Source organism: Tursiops truncatus, chromosome 17, assembly GCF_011762595.2.
Source record: "Tursiops truncatus isolate mTurTru1 chromosome 17, mTurTru1.mat.Y, whole genome shotgun sequence".
Classification (NCBI taxonomy): Eukaryota; Metazoa; Chordata; class Mammalia; order Artiodactyla; family Delphinidae; genus Tursiops; species Tursiops truncatus.
This window is the reverse complement of record NC_047050.1, coordinates 13,292,723-13,310,460: the sequence shown is the minus strand read 5'-3', so window position 1 is coordinate 13,310,460 and position 17,738 is coordinate 13,292,723. Positions and strand designations below refer to the sequence as shown.

Below are 17,738 nucleotides of genomic sequence, written 5' to 3'. Positions count from 1 at the left end.
TCACTTGATTATGAAAATCTCTTCTTCTGACATTACATAAAAAATAAAGATTTCATACTTCTTGAGAAAAATCATGTCTTATTTAAAAGGAAAAATACATAGGTAACTAAAATGTATTGCTATCACAAATGATCCCTTTCTCTTATTTCTTTGATCTTATATCGCAATTATGTATCAAGGAAATATCCTACATATTGAAAACTCACTAAATAAAACTTGCTAAGTAAAAATTATTATGCGTGATCTCAGCTATCACCTCCCTTCCACAAAATGGCCTTGCTCTTTAAGTACCCCCAAAGAAACCTACTAATCTAGGGTGACTCGTAAGACCCTAAGAGTGTGTTGTTCAGTGAAGTCAGCAAATGCAAGCTTCTCTTTCTCTATCTTGCCAAAAAAAAAAATCAGCTCATATAACTGATCCCCAAAAGAAAGCCCAATGCAAACTTCTGTTATGATTTTTATCTAGAAAACATCTATTTTATTCATTTAAGTATGAATTCATATACAGTCTGCCCTCTGTCACCACGGGTTCAGCATCTGAAGATTCAACCAACCACGGATCAAAATTATTCAGAGAAAAAAAATCCAGAAACTTCCAAAAAGCAAAGCTTGAATTGCAGGACCAGACACTGTTTACATAGCATTTACATTACATCAGGTATTATAAGTAATCTTGAGATTACTTAAAGTACATGGGAGGTTATTTGCAAATACTACTCTATTTTATGTAAGGGACTTGAGTATCTGTGGATTTTGGTATCTTCAGGGGTCCTGGAACCAATCCCTCGTAGATCCCAAGAGGGCCGACTGCATGTGAATATATATGTGTATATGTATGTATGTGTGTCTATATGTCATTACAGTTGTATGTTTTACAGTTTAAGAAGTGCTTTCTTACATATTATCTCATTTTTCCTAGTCCTATGTTTTAGCTCTTAGGTACAATACTCTACCAAATCCATCCCCTCTTCTCTCTGGCTTCTATTTCATTTCTATCTCAACACCCTAACCCAGTGTTTCTTCATTTCACTTCTAAATTGCCATAATTTTTTCCTGTACTTTCTCTAACTTATTGCCTTTATAGAATTAAACTTCCTTACACAGGAATATCATGTTCCAAAACTTTACACTGACTCTCTTTTTTAATGATCGTAAAATATCAAAATTTTCTGTTGGGCTTCCCAGGCCTCCCATAATCCTAACTTCATTCTACCCCTCCAGCCTCATTTTCCAAAGGTGGGGTCACCTTCACTCTTGTCAAGCTGACCCCCCCAATTGTTACCCTTCACACATTTAAATTCTACCTATCTGTCTATCCAGGACCAAAACAAGTGCCGCCTCATGCTGTGACAACTCCACCCCTCACTAATCCTGTTAACTAACAAGACATGTATAATCTGTATCTTTGGACAACGCATCTGTACCCTTTTCAAAATATAGCTGTTACGTAACTTTTATGAATTCACTCAAAAGATTTTTTTTTCTGCCACAAAGTGTGCCAAGTGCTACAGAGAGTAAAGCACTCAAACAAAAAAATACTTCCCTGTCCTCCAGCAATTCAAATCTGGTGAAGAACTTAGTCACTTAAAATATGGTATATAATAAGTACCATCATCCAAAAGCTATCAGATCTAGGCTATACTCCAAACAACACATGGACTATCACATTGGAGTCAGTTCTCTATTTGGTCCCCTTAAGCTCTCCAAGTCAACTCAGTGTCCCGGTCAATGCTAGAAATTAAGTTTTATTATCAGTTGAGAGCCTTGGTGGAAAGAGACCCTTACTTTTAAAATATCTCTTTTTCATCTTAGATTAAGAACTGTAACTTATCCTTCTCTTATCATACCATTACCATGTCTTGCTTTTCACAGCCAGCCCATATTGTCCTAATCTGAAGCTAGAGTTAATCAGGTCTGATACGTACATTTGGATACGTTTTACACCATCAGACTCATAAAGCTTAAGTGACAGAGAACAGCTGACATATACAGCTAGTCCAGTAAGCAGAAAACAGCTGTGAAAATAAAATCTAGAGAGATTAAGTGACTCAATCGTTTGCAGAACTGCTTATCAGCAGAACTGTCATCAGACACCAGATTACCTGAATCCCAGTCCATTTCAATCTCTATTATGTACAATTTCTACAGACGTTGTCATAACAGACCACTAAGAAAACCTGAAGAAAAAAAGAATTGCAACTTGGTCCGTTTTTTGAGCAACTTATTTTAGTCTTCTAATATTCACACTTGGAAAGTATACGTGCCAAAGAGGGAAAAAAAAAAAAAAAAGGTGATAACTGACTTCCTGAGTCAGAACTTTAAATATTTATTCCACATCAGCTTTTGCTTCAAAGAAACTTTCTTCGGTTTTCTCATATAATCAACATATAGTACAAGAATTCATGTGAATTCTGTTAACAGCTTAATTTCTAGGTGAAATTCCAACTCTGTTACCAAATATAGAACCAATCCCAATGACACACACTGACCATAGTGTTATAAAAGGCTCTCACACTAGTCAAGCCCCTGGACATAGGAATTTGGGTTTTATCGAAAAAAAACTGTTTGGTTTAATCTAAGATCTTAATTTCTAGATAAAATAAATCTAAGTGCCATAAAATGCAAAAATAGGGGGTCTTGGATAGTGTAGAAGTTAATATGAAAAATAAAAATCTCAAAATGTGTGTGCACAGATGAATCAAATGGGAATTAAACGTTAATATTTGAAACAAAAAATAAACATTTCTATGACTGAGCATCAAACGTTATTATCCACTTGCAACAAAGGAGGTAGGCTAATTTCTTCAATAACAGAAAAGTAAATTGACTCAAATATCCAAATGTAATGACAACATTTCAACCAAGCAATATCCCCTTTCTCAAAATAGTAAGTTCTGTCAAAGTGGATATCAGTTTTCTTAGCCTTTTCTTTAATCCCTGGAAAACATTTGACTATTTATTACTTGATCTAGCACAATAAAACATTTAAATAAATTTATATTTGAATATCTATTATGATGGGCTAGATGCCTTGAGTTGCATATAACATTTTCTCAATACCAGCTATCAGTTCCCACATTCTAAGAAGCAGAACAACAATCACAACAAATTTTATACTTTCCTATTTACAGTGTATGCAGATGGATACTGTATTTTTTTTGGGGGGGGAGGGGAGTGAAGCTTGAGAGTGGGCCAGTGGGGAGGGGTAAATATTTTGTGATGCTGTCTACCTATGGGCTTATAAAGTTTACAGCTGCATTAGGAGGACAAGCGTTACCATTAGCATGAAAAGTAGGGCAGATCTCAGTTGCAAAAGCTTCTAGCCATACACACAGGGCAATACGTAAATGATACATCTTACTGCATTCACCCATTCACCCTCCCCTGTTCACACTAATTGGAAATTTCAATCCATTTCAGAGAAGTAAAGCTCATATTATCAAAACACAATTATTATCTAACAGAGAAGAAGGCACAGGGAGATTAGAATAACCTGCTAGGACTAAAAACCAGATACCTTAAAACAAATCAGTGAACAAAACATACAAATAATTTTAGTACATGCACATTTATTTAAATTATACTTCGTTTCTTGACGGATCTCAGATGATATTTTTGAATCCAGAAACACCTTCCTCTTGAAAGACAATATTGCATAAAAATCAAGTCTGGGACTCTGAAGTCAGATGATCCAGGTTCAAATCCTAACTCTGCTTCATTTTAGCTGTATGAACTTGGTCAAGTTATTTCACTGTCTCATTGGCAAGTGGGAGCTTTAAAAAGTACCTAAATCACTTCAAAGTCTAAAGCAGCAGTGAATGTAACTCAGTCACTTCTATTTGTCTATTTACCTGTGCAATTAACCAGTCTATCAGCTTGTTGGCCATAACCACAGATTTGTAGGTTCTTAAGTGGTAATCTTTATCTCTATAAAGGAAAGAGAAAGAAAAAACATTAAGCAAGAGGACAAGTAAGCACAAGGAACCATTTCATTTCGTATCACTGGGCAACAGAAGAGTTTACTCACTGTAATTTGAATTGACTGTCCCACTTATGTGTAAATAAGACAGCTTTACAAGGTGTACACACCTGAAAACTCCCTTCACCAGCTCACACCAGAAGAAGAAACCCACAAGGATACCAAAACAGCACATTTCTTCTTTCACATTTTCCTATATCCAAACTGATTGTTAATGCTATGTTACCTGGTAATAACTTGGCTAGAAATACAATAGCTCATTAGTAAAAGAAGAATAAAATAGAATTCCCTCCCTTTAAATCAAGATAGAGTCTACGAAAAATCTCCTCAAAGTACGGGAAATAAAGCAACCCCTTGTATTTCTGCTCCTGAGTTCTCCAGGAAGGCACGATTTGCCCCAGAGGATTATTCGTTAGGCTCAGCTGTAGTGGGAGACCTGAGGCCTGTCTTGAGGGAAACACACCGAGAACCTCGTTATTCATTTTGTCTGATCAGAGCACGGACTCAGCCACGCTGCATCCCCAGGCAGCCCCGGGAATCCTGGCTCTCCGCAGCAGACTCTCCTTTCTGCAGACTTCCCAGTTCTGAGAAACGTTTCAAAGTCTAGTTAGATACCAACAAAGTGCTCATGGTCAGAATAAGGCCCCAAGGGTGGAAACCTGTAATTCATTTACTTTGCGGGCCTGGATCAAAATGGAATGAGAAAACGACAGTCTTTTCAACATGTCAAAAAAATCCAAACTGCAATCCACTTGGCGTGACAAATAATTACTGGCTATATTCATGGTTCTTGAGCTTCTGTCAGTAGTTTACAATTAATATTGACATCATTTCATCCATTTTCATAAAAAGCTCCCTGAAACATGAATGAAATTTCTGAGAGTTCAACAGTGAATGAACTAGTTAGCCAGTAATCAAGAGCAGATTTTTAAAAATCTTTTTAAGTCTACCTCCCTCCTTCTGATACCTCATCACCCATTCCATCTTGGTTTCCATGTGTCAATAAGAAGGACAGGGTAGTCTTTTATAGACTACACGTGGGTCTGTGGATTCTTCACCCAAGTCATTTTTCTTTTCATAAGCTGAGTTCACACATGACTATCGTACATTCCATCTGTTTTATGGGTTTTTTCCTCGTAAATTTACCTTGCACAATTCATAAACCCTCGTCATTTCTAGCCAAAGAACAATTCCTTCTTATCAGCTCTTTCAGAATGTAACTTTCTTGATAAGAAATCCCACATGGCTAAAATAGATTGTCAGAACACATTTTCTCACACGTGAAACCTACATATACATACACATGTGGCCTGAAAAAATTATCCAGTATCGTCTTCTATCAGTTTAGCAGAAAAAAACCTTAAGTATCGAACCATCTTTTAGCATTACATTATCCAACATATTCACAGAGTGCCTGTGCCAGGAATATAGCAGAGAATCAACAAATGTTGGTTCCTTTCCCCTCTTTTTACTTTGTGAAGCCTGCTTGTGAAAGTGGACAGGGCATTTTCAGGAGTAATAGGTAAAATTCTGTCTTCTCCTTCGGGACCTGCAGTGTGGGCATTCCAACGCTGACCAGCAACTTTTGGAATCTTTTTTTTTTAAGCTCTGCGTTTCCTTGGAATTGGAAAGCAGAGTGAAAAACAGAAACACTGTCCATCAAACGTTTGGATTCTACAGACACGACTGAAAAGCCTCTATATTCATTTTAGAAATAGTATGTTCATTTTTCTGTTCCAAAAAGTATGTTTTAGTCAATAAACTCCAAATGACATCTGGCCATCTGAAATTAGTTTTACATTACATTACATCCTACTACTTAGTGTATACCAGTGCATATTACAAAAGTACTGATGATCTCTGTTAGTAATCATAACACAGAACTCAAAGTTTTCTGCTGTTTTTCTAAAGAGATAAACTGAAAATGAATCCTGATGTCTCTTTAAAAAACAAAAAGGCATCTCTTCAGAAGCTAAAACATGGTACAGAAAAAAAATGAGAAAATTATAATTATTAACTCCAAGTCAATTCTTAATTTTCAAGTGCAAAATTTTTTCTTTGGATAAAAGATGATTAAAAAAATATTGTGAAATAAAATACATATCCAAGATTTGATTACACAGTCTAATGAAAAAAATTACTATACAAATAACCATAATGGTAAATATTTATAGTAAACAGTATTTTGAAATCCTCTACCAACCAGCCAACTATTATTTATTAAATATTAACTGAAGGTGGATCATTTCAAAATCAAGCCTGTAATTTACTATGAATTAATGGCAAATAATTTTAGAAATCAGAATAAAAAGAGTAGAAGAAATGGTATAATTAGAGCCTCAGAAAAATTTTCAGATAAATTGTGACTTAATCTTTAAAAGTAAAATTTTCACTTTGGGAAGAAAAACAAAATAACTAAGTTAAGTTCCAGCTTAATAATATTTATCTAATATGCAATATAAATATTTCCATTTAACCTCCCAGAACTTAGAAACTAGACTCACCTTATCACTGGAGTAAATAGACTATGAAGACGGCAATATAATCGTACGCCCTATTGTAAAACAAAAATATGTCAAAAGCAAGTAAGATCACTCAAAGGACAAACCAATGAAATTTTGAATAAAACAGATTCACTGTCAACATGCTGAAATCATTACCCTATTATTCAAATGATATATTACATCATAAAAATAATATAACTTAAATCTTTAAAAACAGGATTAAATTGTGCTATGAATTTTTCATATACATATGACATATACATACACAGAGGACTTTTAAAACTATTTTCTTAAAATATAAAATTTTGAGATATAATGTAAACAGAATATAAATCTATGTAGTGGTCCATCATACTACTTGATCATTACATGTCAATATAAATTTTGTCAAGTGTACAAAGAAAACTGGTATTACATAAATTTTATGTATTTATCTTTTTGTTAAACTTATTCAAGTATCATGACCACTTGTTGCTACATGTGAAACAGTTTTCAACAGATATAATCTTCTGAGTTATGCAATTGCACTATTCCCTTTTAGAATTAGATAAACAGAATAAAAACAATAATCTAACATTCTAATTCTTAAAATAGCAAGACAAAAATCAAGAGGTTTGCTTACATACGTCATGTAAAAATTTCCTATACCAGCAGAATTATTTTAAGTCTCTCTACAGGATTTTATCTTGCTGAAGATAAGAATATAACGACAACACGAATTCTTTTATTGATAAAAGGTTATGGGAGAGGTTGTTACCTTTGAAATCACATCCTGCATCTCATTTCTTGGATAAAAGGTTCCATCATCATAGCGAAATCGATATAACATCTGTTCTGGTTTGAATTGATGTTTATCCGTAACTAAGAACATAAGAACAGTATATTAAAATCCTGACAAACTAAAAACTGGCAGATAAAAAACATATTCCCAAATACTGAAACTTTTAGTTTTATCAAAAGCTTTCATTTTCCTAACATAGTAATGCTAATCCAGTATTTTGATGGTAAGATTCATGATAAGATTTTGTTACATAATATAGTTACAACTTCCATGTAATGACTGAAGAACTAAATTAAGGTTAGCCACATTTAGGTAGCATAGCGTATGCATTTGTGCGTGTGCGCAGTGATTTACACTTAAATAAATAGACGAGTTTGTGTTTTCTATTTCTTCACAATGCCACAAAGTCAAGCAAAAAGTGCCCTTCGAACAGCAGATACTCCAACTAGTGAGTTATAATTTGACTCTCAGCCCCAGAAGTGAATTTTAGCATTTATCTGTCTTATCCCACAGCGATCAGGCCAAGACCACACATATACCAATCTTGACCATTTATCCTGTGTTTAGATCTTCAGAGTAGATTAGATAAATTCAGTATGTAACTGATTCCAAAATTTTAACAGTTTTCTTACACTGACAAATGCTTTTGTTACACGTCACTTAATTTTTTTTTTCCTCAGTGGAAAATGAGAGTGGTCAACCTTCACTTCCATCCTTAAGATAAGACTTTCCATTCATAAAGACTCCTACTAAACTTTCTCTCAAGTTTCCTTTTATTCTAGGTAGTCTGATTAAAAAAAAAAAAAAACTGTTCTAGAAAGGAAAAACCTCAAATTAAATCTCAAAGAGTTTACATTTAAATGTTTTATTTACAGGGAATGAAAAATTTGCAGAAGAGATAATTTGTTGCAATGGGCTCTATTTTCATGATTACATAGAAGACTTTGACCTTTACTTTTTGCTAAAAATGTTGAAGGGGGAGAAAAATCTGTCAGAATTCTCATGAACTACATTGGTGAATCCAGAAGAAAGCCAAGAGACTTGTAACACACACACACACACACACATATACACACACACACACACACACACACACACACACACATATGCAAAGTTTCAGCAATTTCACCCTCATCTATCCAAACCAAATGCATGGCTTGCAGCCATAAAACTGAGACAGGCTTGCTGCCAAAAAGGGACAGACAACACAACTTTTGGCATCTTTTTTCCAGATTAAGCCAAAAAGAAAGAAAAGCATATGTGAAAGAAAAATAAAATCGGAAGAAATATTTTGAAATCCTATGGCATGTTTCAAGACCCGTTATTTATTTCTCCTGTGCAATCTACCTATTCCCATTTTTATCCCTTAAGAGTCATTGAAATAAGTTATTATATTGATGTTCCAAAATTCAAGGAAACTTGGGCCCAAAGGTATCTTGCCACAATAAAACAAGTGGTGTTTCAACCTGTTCAAAATAGAATGCTTCACTGTAAGGTAAACTCTTGTGACTTTGCTAATGAATCTTGGGCTAATCTGCAACTCTACGCTGTTGCCTTGGAAAAACAGTGAATAGTTCTGCATACAAAGCCACTCCCCCAACTTCTCGAGCACGGAAAATGGGTTTATTAGCTGATGAGAAAGGTTGCTGAATGACATCTTTTAAACAACTCTGTGATGCTGGATATTACCAGGGATGTACTGGTAAATGATGAACAGCTTGCTCTCTAGTGTTGTGGAAGAAGGAGCACTGATGTGTAACATTCGCCAGTTTCCACGGTATCAAATACTCCCACGCTGGCCAATTTCCAGCTACCAAAATAAAGTCACTGAACACAGAATGAGATGTGCAGTGACACATTATTATTTAGTATTTCCACCATACAAAAATAATAGACATAAGTAACACCACGACCACAGATAACAATAAAATGTAGTAAAATAATTAGGAAGTGATGAGTTCTAAGGGTATAGTACCTTTGTTTATAATATAATTTAGGTACTTATATGTTTATATAATTTAATTTTAATAATAGCTGTGCTTAACTACAAGCTTGCAATTTATTTAAACAGTTAATCACCAGCTCTCTACAGCTTTGACCAGCCAACTTCAGCACACCACTGGCTATAATGAATGAGCTCTCTGAATTCCCACATAAGCATTTATAATGTAAATAATAAAGCCAGACAAGAAGAACATTATCAACATATCACAGAGAAAACATATGCTGCCTCAACCCAAGAATTCCCAGTACAGCAAGGCTTTGCCTCTGATGAAGTTCTCAACGATATTTGCAATGTGAATAATAGCATTAACAGTCAACTTTTTTTTTTTTTTTTGCTGGCTCTTTATAAAACAGATGGCTCATTCAACTTTATTTTAGGAATTCTATTTTCACTAAAATGCAGCTGGAACCACATACTAATGAAACTAGCCTGCTTGGCCCATATTTCTTCATTCTAATAAAATTATTAACGTGAAATTGCATAATATGTTCTCTTATCCTAGGCTTGGGAGAATCTCTATTAGTTAACTTTGGACACTAAAAAAAAAAGGTTACTTCCAGCAACAAAAGTTCTGTATACCAGATCGGACATTACAACTGATCAGATCCTGGTAACAGTAACAGCACAGGCCACTGAAATCAAACTGTGACCAACAGGACTTTTAATACAGGGTACTCAGTGCTAAATTTCTCAGAAAAAGAGTTAAGCAGGTTATAAATATCATTGTTCAAAAAGATTTCAATTCTTTTAAGTTAAATAATAAAGTGTCCTTGAATTTGAAGTTTCAGAATAAATTTTAATACAGAATTTACTACTTTCTTTTCAAAATTGTATTACTGGAAAAGGTGGTGTCTGAGGAAGGGGAGGAAAGTTGATTAGGACTGAAATTCTGATATCCGTTCCAAAAAAAAAATCTTATGCTGTTGATTTTTTCTCTTTTAAGAGGAGGCAATTAAAATATTTTGAGACATATGTTAACAAAATAAGTAAGGGTGGTTCTCTCTGTGATTCCTTCCAGATCTTTCAGCAGTCCTGAACTGAAAAGGTCAGACTCTAGAGTACTATGTTCATGAAGAGATTGAATAAATATTATTCCAACTCCACTTTGTACTAACTTAAAATTGACTTGAATGTGTCTGCCTAGCTACGCATGCCTTCAGCGAAAGTAACAACAGTTTTGTTACTGTAAAGTAAGTAAAATTCCACCCATGATAGTTGTGTTCAATTTTCAGAACCTAATTCATTAAGTAAACGAGCAACTCTTCCTCATACAATTGCTGGATCACCTGTGTTGAAAGATGAAAGTAAGAGTGGATGGGTGACTTGAAAATAATCTTACAGCTCCTCTGAAAGGATAACCTCTCCTTGCGCCTTGACCTTTCCAGCTTTGGGAATAAAGCTTCTCTAATATCCTGTTATCTGTTACAAGGTACCTCATAGTCAAAAAGGAAAATACTGTGACAAACTTAGCATAGCTCTTTCTAGAATATAGTTAAGTAATCCCATAGAAGTACAAAAACTTACATATCCATAATTTTTTAAACAATTTAATAGCAGTATCTATTGTTGACAGATAGCTTTAAACCATTTTTTCTGTTATTTATAATTCATAAAAGATTAAAGTGACTCAAATTAACAACACAAGTCACAATAACCTCAACTGAAAACAGAAATGTTAAAAGTGATTTTGTGACTATTATGTGCTGATATCATCGTAAAACATTAACAAATAAATATAATGATTACTCTGTGTTTCATATGATTTCATAGATCTTATATTGACCCAGGAGCTAAGCCTCAGGGGCAGAAATTGGGTATTTTTTTACCAAATTGGTTTAGCTTTTGTTTTTCCTGCATATGCATGTACAGGACATTTCTAGGAGCCTCATGCAGCCAAGGGTGACCACATATCTGAGTTGTGCCCACGGACATGTGCACAAAAGTGATGCACAATGGGAAGGGTACAAACCCATTTAAAACAAACAAGAAACTCCACCCTTCCTTCAAGGTGACCTTTAGGAGCACTGTATTGAAGATGGAAGAGCTTCTGTCGGGCACCAAAAACCCTGCATGGAGCAGGGTGCCACCACGTCATCCTCCACCACTGACTGAACTGTACATGAGCGACAAATTAGCTTCTATAATGTAAGCCACTGTATTGGGGAGGTTTACTTGTTACAGCAGCTAGTGTTAACCAATACAGTTTTCCTTCTCAATAGTCCTTGCAAAACATTAGTTCTCCCATCCTAGTAGATTTCTGTCTTGTCTGAAAGGAAATATTCCAGCAGCTGGATTTCTTGATGGACAAGCTAAAAAGATAGGCTTAAAACGATTAGACCGTAAGAAAAAAAAAGGTCAAGGGTTCATATTTACATACCTTCATGTACCTGGCATAATATCTTACATGTAGAATGAAGGAAAGAATCAGTAAGGAAAGGAGTAAATAAAAGGTATCCATAAACAGATTTTCCCTTCCTTGCTCTATTGGTAATACACAGGCCCTGGAAGTACACAGTCTGAATGGGAAAAGAATAATCACTTCTGAAGGTCAATGATTGTATACAAAACCTCTTTACATGCCACCTACTTCAGCTTTAATAGATTGCAGGATAAAACAAGTACAGTCCATTCTTGTCCCAAATATATACTTGGTCATGGGGTTAGAAGAAGGGAAAGAGGAGCATAAAGAGGAAAGCCATCTAACTCAACATCTTTCCATTTTTACTTATAAGATACTGGATGACGCTTCTTAGCATACTAGATGCTAAACGGTGTTTTAATGGCATTAATGAACCAAGTACAAAATCAAATACAATTTATCAACATTATCTGCTCAAAATATATTTATTCACTCACTCAGCAAATAATTTATTAAGCACCTATATGTGCTGGGCATTCTAGGTGTTTGTTGTATATTAACACACAAGGCTCCTGTTCTCACGGTGCTTATATTTTGACTGCAGTCTAGAGTAGGGATGGGAGATAAAGAGAGAAATATTAAACAAAGAAACAAAACAACATGATAATTTCAGAGAGTGATAAGTAGTACATGAAGAAAATTTCAAAAATTTAAGAAGTAGTTTATTGGAATAACGGGACTGGGTAGGATTCTAAAAGGCAGAGTGTCATGGAAGATGAGTCATAATACAGAGACTTTTGTCGTTTCATTCACTGCTGTGTCTCCAGCACCTAGAAAGGTCACTGGCATATACTAGAAATTAATAAGCAATTGTTGATTGAGAACAGCAAGAGCAAAGATCCTAAATGGGGAGTCATCTTGGAGTGTTCAAAGAAGAGAAAGAAGGTCAGGATGGCCCCAGTGTAACGAGTTAGGTACAGCACTATGTGATAACTCAGAGAGGAAGTCAGGGGCCCTATCATGTAGGGCGTTGTGGGCCATGGTAAGAGATTTAGGTTAAGATGTCTGGACTTTTCTTTAAGTTTAATGAGAAGCTAGTAGATGCCTGTAAGCAGAGAGCGCCTGAATCTTATATACATCTTAAAAGGTCTCTTTAGCCATTACCTGGAGAGTGTTCTATGGGGATGGAGGACAAATGTGGAAGCAAGGACAGAGAAGGTGGTGACTGGGAAGAAGGTGGAGATCCTGGAAGGGAGAGCGGTGGTCTAACTAGAGACCTGTTTGGTGGTAGGGCTTACAGGGCTTGATGGCATGAAGGAGAAAAAGGAATGCCAGGGGATTCCTATCTGTGTAAATGGTGGTACATTATATTGGCAGCGTCTACTGTGGTGGGGAAAAATTTGGAGGATTTAGTTTGTTTTCACCTCACTCTAATTTAGAAAAAAAAAAATGAACATCAAAACACCACAGCCAAATACCCATATTTAGTCATAGTTCCCTGCCTTTTTCTCCTCTCCCACATTTTGCATTAGAAATTCTTCAAGCTTTTATTCTTAGTCCCATGATCATTGCTTTCTTGTTTTTTGTTTGTTTGTAGTCTCTTATCGATGTGCTAAGAACTTCATGCTCTCTTGAAATGATTCCCAAATCTGACCCTCATGCTCTCTCTACCCCAAGTGTTACACCCACACATTCTCAACCCCTTGCTGAACGCTCCCCTGCAGATGTTTCATACCCAATCCACCGCAAACCCTTCACCTTCCCCCCGATGCTCGTCCTCTTGAATTAGCTATGTCTGTCATCCAGACAAAAAGCTCAGAATAATCTGATCTCACCCCTCACTCTTCACCTCCTAAGTCCAAACAGACATCAAATACGCTGTCTCAGCTTCTCCAGAATTTCTTGAACGGGTCCCTCTCATCATGCCATGGACACGGCCCTGGTCCTTTCCCTCCTGGGGAAGGAAGGGTCCCCATGGGCAGGGATCTCTGTAATCTCTAACTCTCCACTCATCTGTTATCTCCAGAATCAAGATCTGGTCACTCCTCTGTCTCCAGATGCCCATCACCTGCTCATGTCCCTCAGAAGGAGCCCCACATACACAGCCAGCAAGTTAAAATCTGCTGGGATCAGGTGTTCGCCTACCTTTCTCACCACACCCCTCGTCCCAGCATACTCATCCGTGAAGGATACGGTCCTGCCACGTGAGACTCTGACTTAGTTCTGAAGAGGCCACCGTGAACCTTCCCACTCCTGTGTCTGAGTGCTACTACTTCCTCAGGGTGGAATGTCCTTCTGTCTTCTGTCCTTGTCAGAGTTCCATTCATTCTACAATGCCCAGCACTAAGGCCAATTCCCTCACAAAGCATCCCAAATACTCTAGTTAGAACTCGTCGTTCCTTCCTCTTCAGTCCCACGTCACTTGCCTGGAATTCTGTGTTGGAACTGTCTGTTTCAAGTTAAATATATCACCATAAACCCATACTCCCTGAAACAATATTCTGTATAGATGAGGCACTCAAAGATGCTGGAAAAAACATAAGCATCCTACAATGTGGAGAAGTTTTATAAACTAAACTGATCGATGCAATGAAGATACACGTAATTTGTGGATAAATAAACAGGCGATTAATAAAATAATTACCATGATGGATGATTCCGTTTTCTAACAATGCTTGTCCCAAGTGAACACCTTCCTCAGGCCTGTGAATCTCTCCGATTTCCAACAGCCATGACACAAATTCACTGCAACAGAAATCCAATGAAGGTAAATCATTAATTTTTTCCCCCAGGAAGTCTATCCTTACCATGCATTTATCAAGCAGCTATGAAAGGAGTCTCAAAATATAAAGGAATGCTGGCAGCTCATTTCACATACATGGTTTTCACATATGCAAGGCCCACAGATATAAATTGGACTCTATTCTAGAAAACTCATGTCCATACATTCAGACTTACCTAAGCTATACTTAATAACTATTCAGCTTATTGAGACCTTTAGTAAACACAAAGGGAAAATTCTAAAGTAGCTTTAACTATAGGTTATTACGCACATAAAAGCAAATTTGGGACGAAAGAGAAAACAACAGATCCTAAAGACAGCTAAACGACAGAACTAGATAGAGTAATGATGACTTCATGTAAGACATAAACTGTCTAAAAGTAGCTTTCCAGGCACAAAGAACCAGTGGGTTTGAAACTCCAAAAGGGCAGACAAAATTAAACTGCATGCCCTGTATGGTAGACAGACTTCTAAAGATGTTCTCCCACCCCCCATCAGGAATCCTACCCCTTGGTTTGTCAATGAAATTCCAATCTAGGTAGCCCTGTGAATGGACTGGCATATGTAATTAAAATCCCAAGTCAGTTGTCCTTAAAATATGGAAACTATCCACGAGGGCCTGACCTGATCAGTTGAGCCCTTTGAAGCAGCGTTTTCTCAGGCTGGTGGCACAAGAGGAAGTGAGAACAAGTAAAAGCACAGGAAAGATTCAATGTGCCACTGCTGGCTTTGCAGCAAGAGGGGGGTCATAGACCAAGGAATATAGACAACCTCTAACGGAGAGCAGCCCTGGCCAATGGCCAGCATGGAGACGGGGCCTCACGCTTACAACTACAAACGATTAAGTGCTGCCAACAACCCGAATGTGCTGGAAAGTGGATTCTTCCTCAAACGCTCAAGATAAGAGCCCAGCCCCTGCTCTGCCAACACCATGATTTTGCCCTTGTGAGACCCTTAGCACGGAACCTGGTCTAACTCACCTGGACTTCTGACCTACAGAAATACAGGCTAATACATGGGCATTGTTTTTAAGTCACTAAATACATGGTAATTTGTTTTGCAGCAATAGCAAACTGATACACACCAAAAGACACAGAAAAGTCTGACTACCCTGTTTTCAAATTTTAAAATTACTTGGTAAATTCATTGTTATATCTAAACTGTCATCCATAAGGAATACTCCAACACGAAACCAACCGTCAGAACTGTCTATCGCACACATCTGATGTGGCTGAGAAAGGCCACTGAGGACCGCAGCTCACATCTTTCAGCATTTCGGGAGAGGACGGGGGGCCCCAGCATCTCAGATAAGAGAGGTGATGTTTTGTAGCACTTAGGAGAGCTTCAGCTCAGTACTGATTTTTTTTTATGGCCATGTGGTATCATTAGGAGAACACTAAATACAGAGACTTATTACAATAAAATATTTACTCATGCTCATATTTAAAAAGTAACATTCGAACTCTTACATTAACTAATGAATATATTTTAGAATGGTTTTATTTTTTGCACAGAGGCCAGAGGAGCAAAGCTATGGAAAGTGTCAGGAAATTACTTTTCCATTTATTTCAAAACTAAAAGCAACACATATGGTAAAGCCAAATGACCAAGGGATACAGAAATTCAAAAATGGATGTCTAGTCTACAATGCACATTTTAAGGCAGAAGAAGTTGTTAAAGTTCTTTATATGCTTCTATTAAATAAGAACGATCCAAAAGAAAGAAAATAAAAGTAAAGTAGAATATAGTATAGCGGTTAAGATCACGAACTTTGCAATAAAACCACCTGGATTCAAATCCTGTTTCTGTCTCTACCCGCTGCGTGATGTTGGGTTAGTAAATCTAGCTCTCTAAGCCTCAGGTTTTTTCCTCAATGACATAGAATTAATAAGACTATCAACCCCATAGTGCTGTCCTGGAGTTAAACATAATAGTGTGGGTAAAGGGTTAATAAAACCCCTTCTTCAATAAGGACAAATCTGACCCTGGGTTAGCTTTCTAGCTCCGCTTCCCTAGAAACCTGATGAAGGTCGGGTGTCAGCTGTGTAACCAGGCAGCACTGCTTGTGGTAAAAATGGCTTCTGATGGCTCAACTCCATACTTATAAATATATGGTGAGAAGCCATAGCCTGGTATGACTCTCTTGTAAGTGGGCACGTGATCTGGGGACCCTGGAAGTTATGCCCGTGAAGTTGTTACGAGAAAGAGCGTCTTCTTTGCAACATGGGACTTAGAAACCAAGAGGGGCTCACAAGCTGCTCTTTCCTTTGCACAAGAACCTTCACTTGGGGCACAGCCAACACAAGCAACTCTAGCTTGCTGGCAGCTGTGTGTCCTGCTGGGAGCACCACCCCACTGAAGAAGAGGCCCCCTGCTGCCCTGAAAGCACTGGGTTTCCTGGCCTGTATTCTAACGGGGTTGGGATTGGTGTGGCCTATGGTGAGCTTGTGTGCCTGCATAACTAATTAAGAAGACATGCTAAAATATAATGAACACTGCTGTAGAGTAAATCCTAAGAGTCAGCACAGGGCAAAAAATGGTTTTCTATTTCTTTAACTTTGTATCTAAATGAGATAATGGATGTTCACTAAAGTTACTGTGGTAAACCTTTCATGATGTATGTAAGTCAAATCATTATGCTGCACACCTTAAACTTATACAGTGCTGTATGTCACCTGTATCTCAATAAAACTGGAAGAAAAGAAAAAAAACAAGACATTCTGGTAGGTATTACAGGTAAGCACTACAATCATTTCCATTGTTAGAGAGGAAAGAGAAATTTAACTCTCCCCAGTCTCTCAACTAGCCAGTGGCAGGACCAGATTTGAGTGGGGACAGTCTGATTGTGAAGTCTGGGCTATGAACTACCTCTCCAGTCTACTTTTATAGCATTGACACTGGCATTTACTAGCTGTATGAACGTGGGCTAGTCACACTCCCTGATCACTAGTTTCTGAATCTTTAAAAACTATAAGGTTTTTTGGGCTTCCCTGGTGGTGCAGTGGTTGAGAGTCCACCTGCCGATGCAGGCGACACGGGTTCGTGCCCCAGTCCGGGAAGATCCCACATGCCGCGGAGCGGCTGGGTCCGTGAGCCATGGCCGCTGAGCCTGCGCGTCTGGAGCCTGTGCTCCGCAACGGGAGAGGCCACAACAGTGAGAGGCCCACGTACCACAAAAAAATAAAAATTAAAAAAAAATAAGGTTTTTAACTCCGAAGTATGTACTGGAGGATTGGAAATAATTATCGGAAGAAGCCAGCACAAAGGCTGCCCTAAGCAGAGCTACCTGAAGGCATCCCCCCCACCTGCTTAACCCACCAGGGACTCC

At 37.3% G+C, this 17,738-nt stretch overlaps 1 protein-coding gene across 12 annotated transcripts in view; it reads right to left on the bottom strand.

Moving 5' to 3' along the window:
• The window catches only part of PREX2 (phosphatidylinositol-3,4,5-trisphosphate dependent Rac exchange factor 2), a 288,229-nt gene that overhangs the window by 155,575 nt on the left and 114,916 nt on the right, over window positions 1-17,738 (bottom strand). For 10 of the 12 annotated variants that reach the window (XR_012327207.1, XM_073794486.1, XM_073794483.1 and 7 more), the window contains 5 exons: window positions 14,273-14,373; window positions 12,126-12,233; window positions 7,241-7,344; window positions 6,484-6,533; window positions 3,852-3,927 (listed from right to left, as the gene is read on the bottom strand). Coding sequence is in view for 11 of the 12 variants with exons in the window: in XM_073794486.1 (XP_073650587.1) it covers window positions 3,852-3,927; window positions 6,484-6,533; window positions 7,241-7,344; window positions 12,126-12,233; window positions 14,273-14,373 (439 nt within the window). In the remaining variant the exon portion in view is untranslated. The remainder of the gene's footprint in view (window positions 1-3,851; window positions 3,928-6,483; window positions 6,534-7,240; window positions 7,345-12,125; window positions 12,234-14,272; window positions 14,374-17,738) is intronic. The other 2 variants (XM_073794484.1, XM_019925209.3) reach the window with 1 other exon arrangement.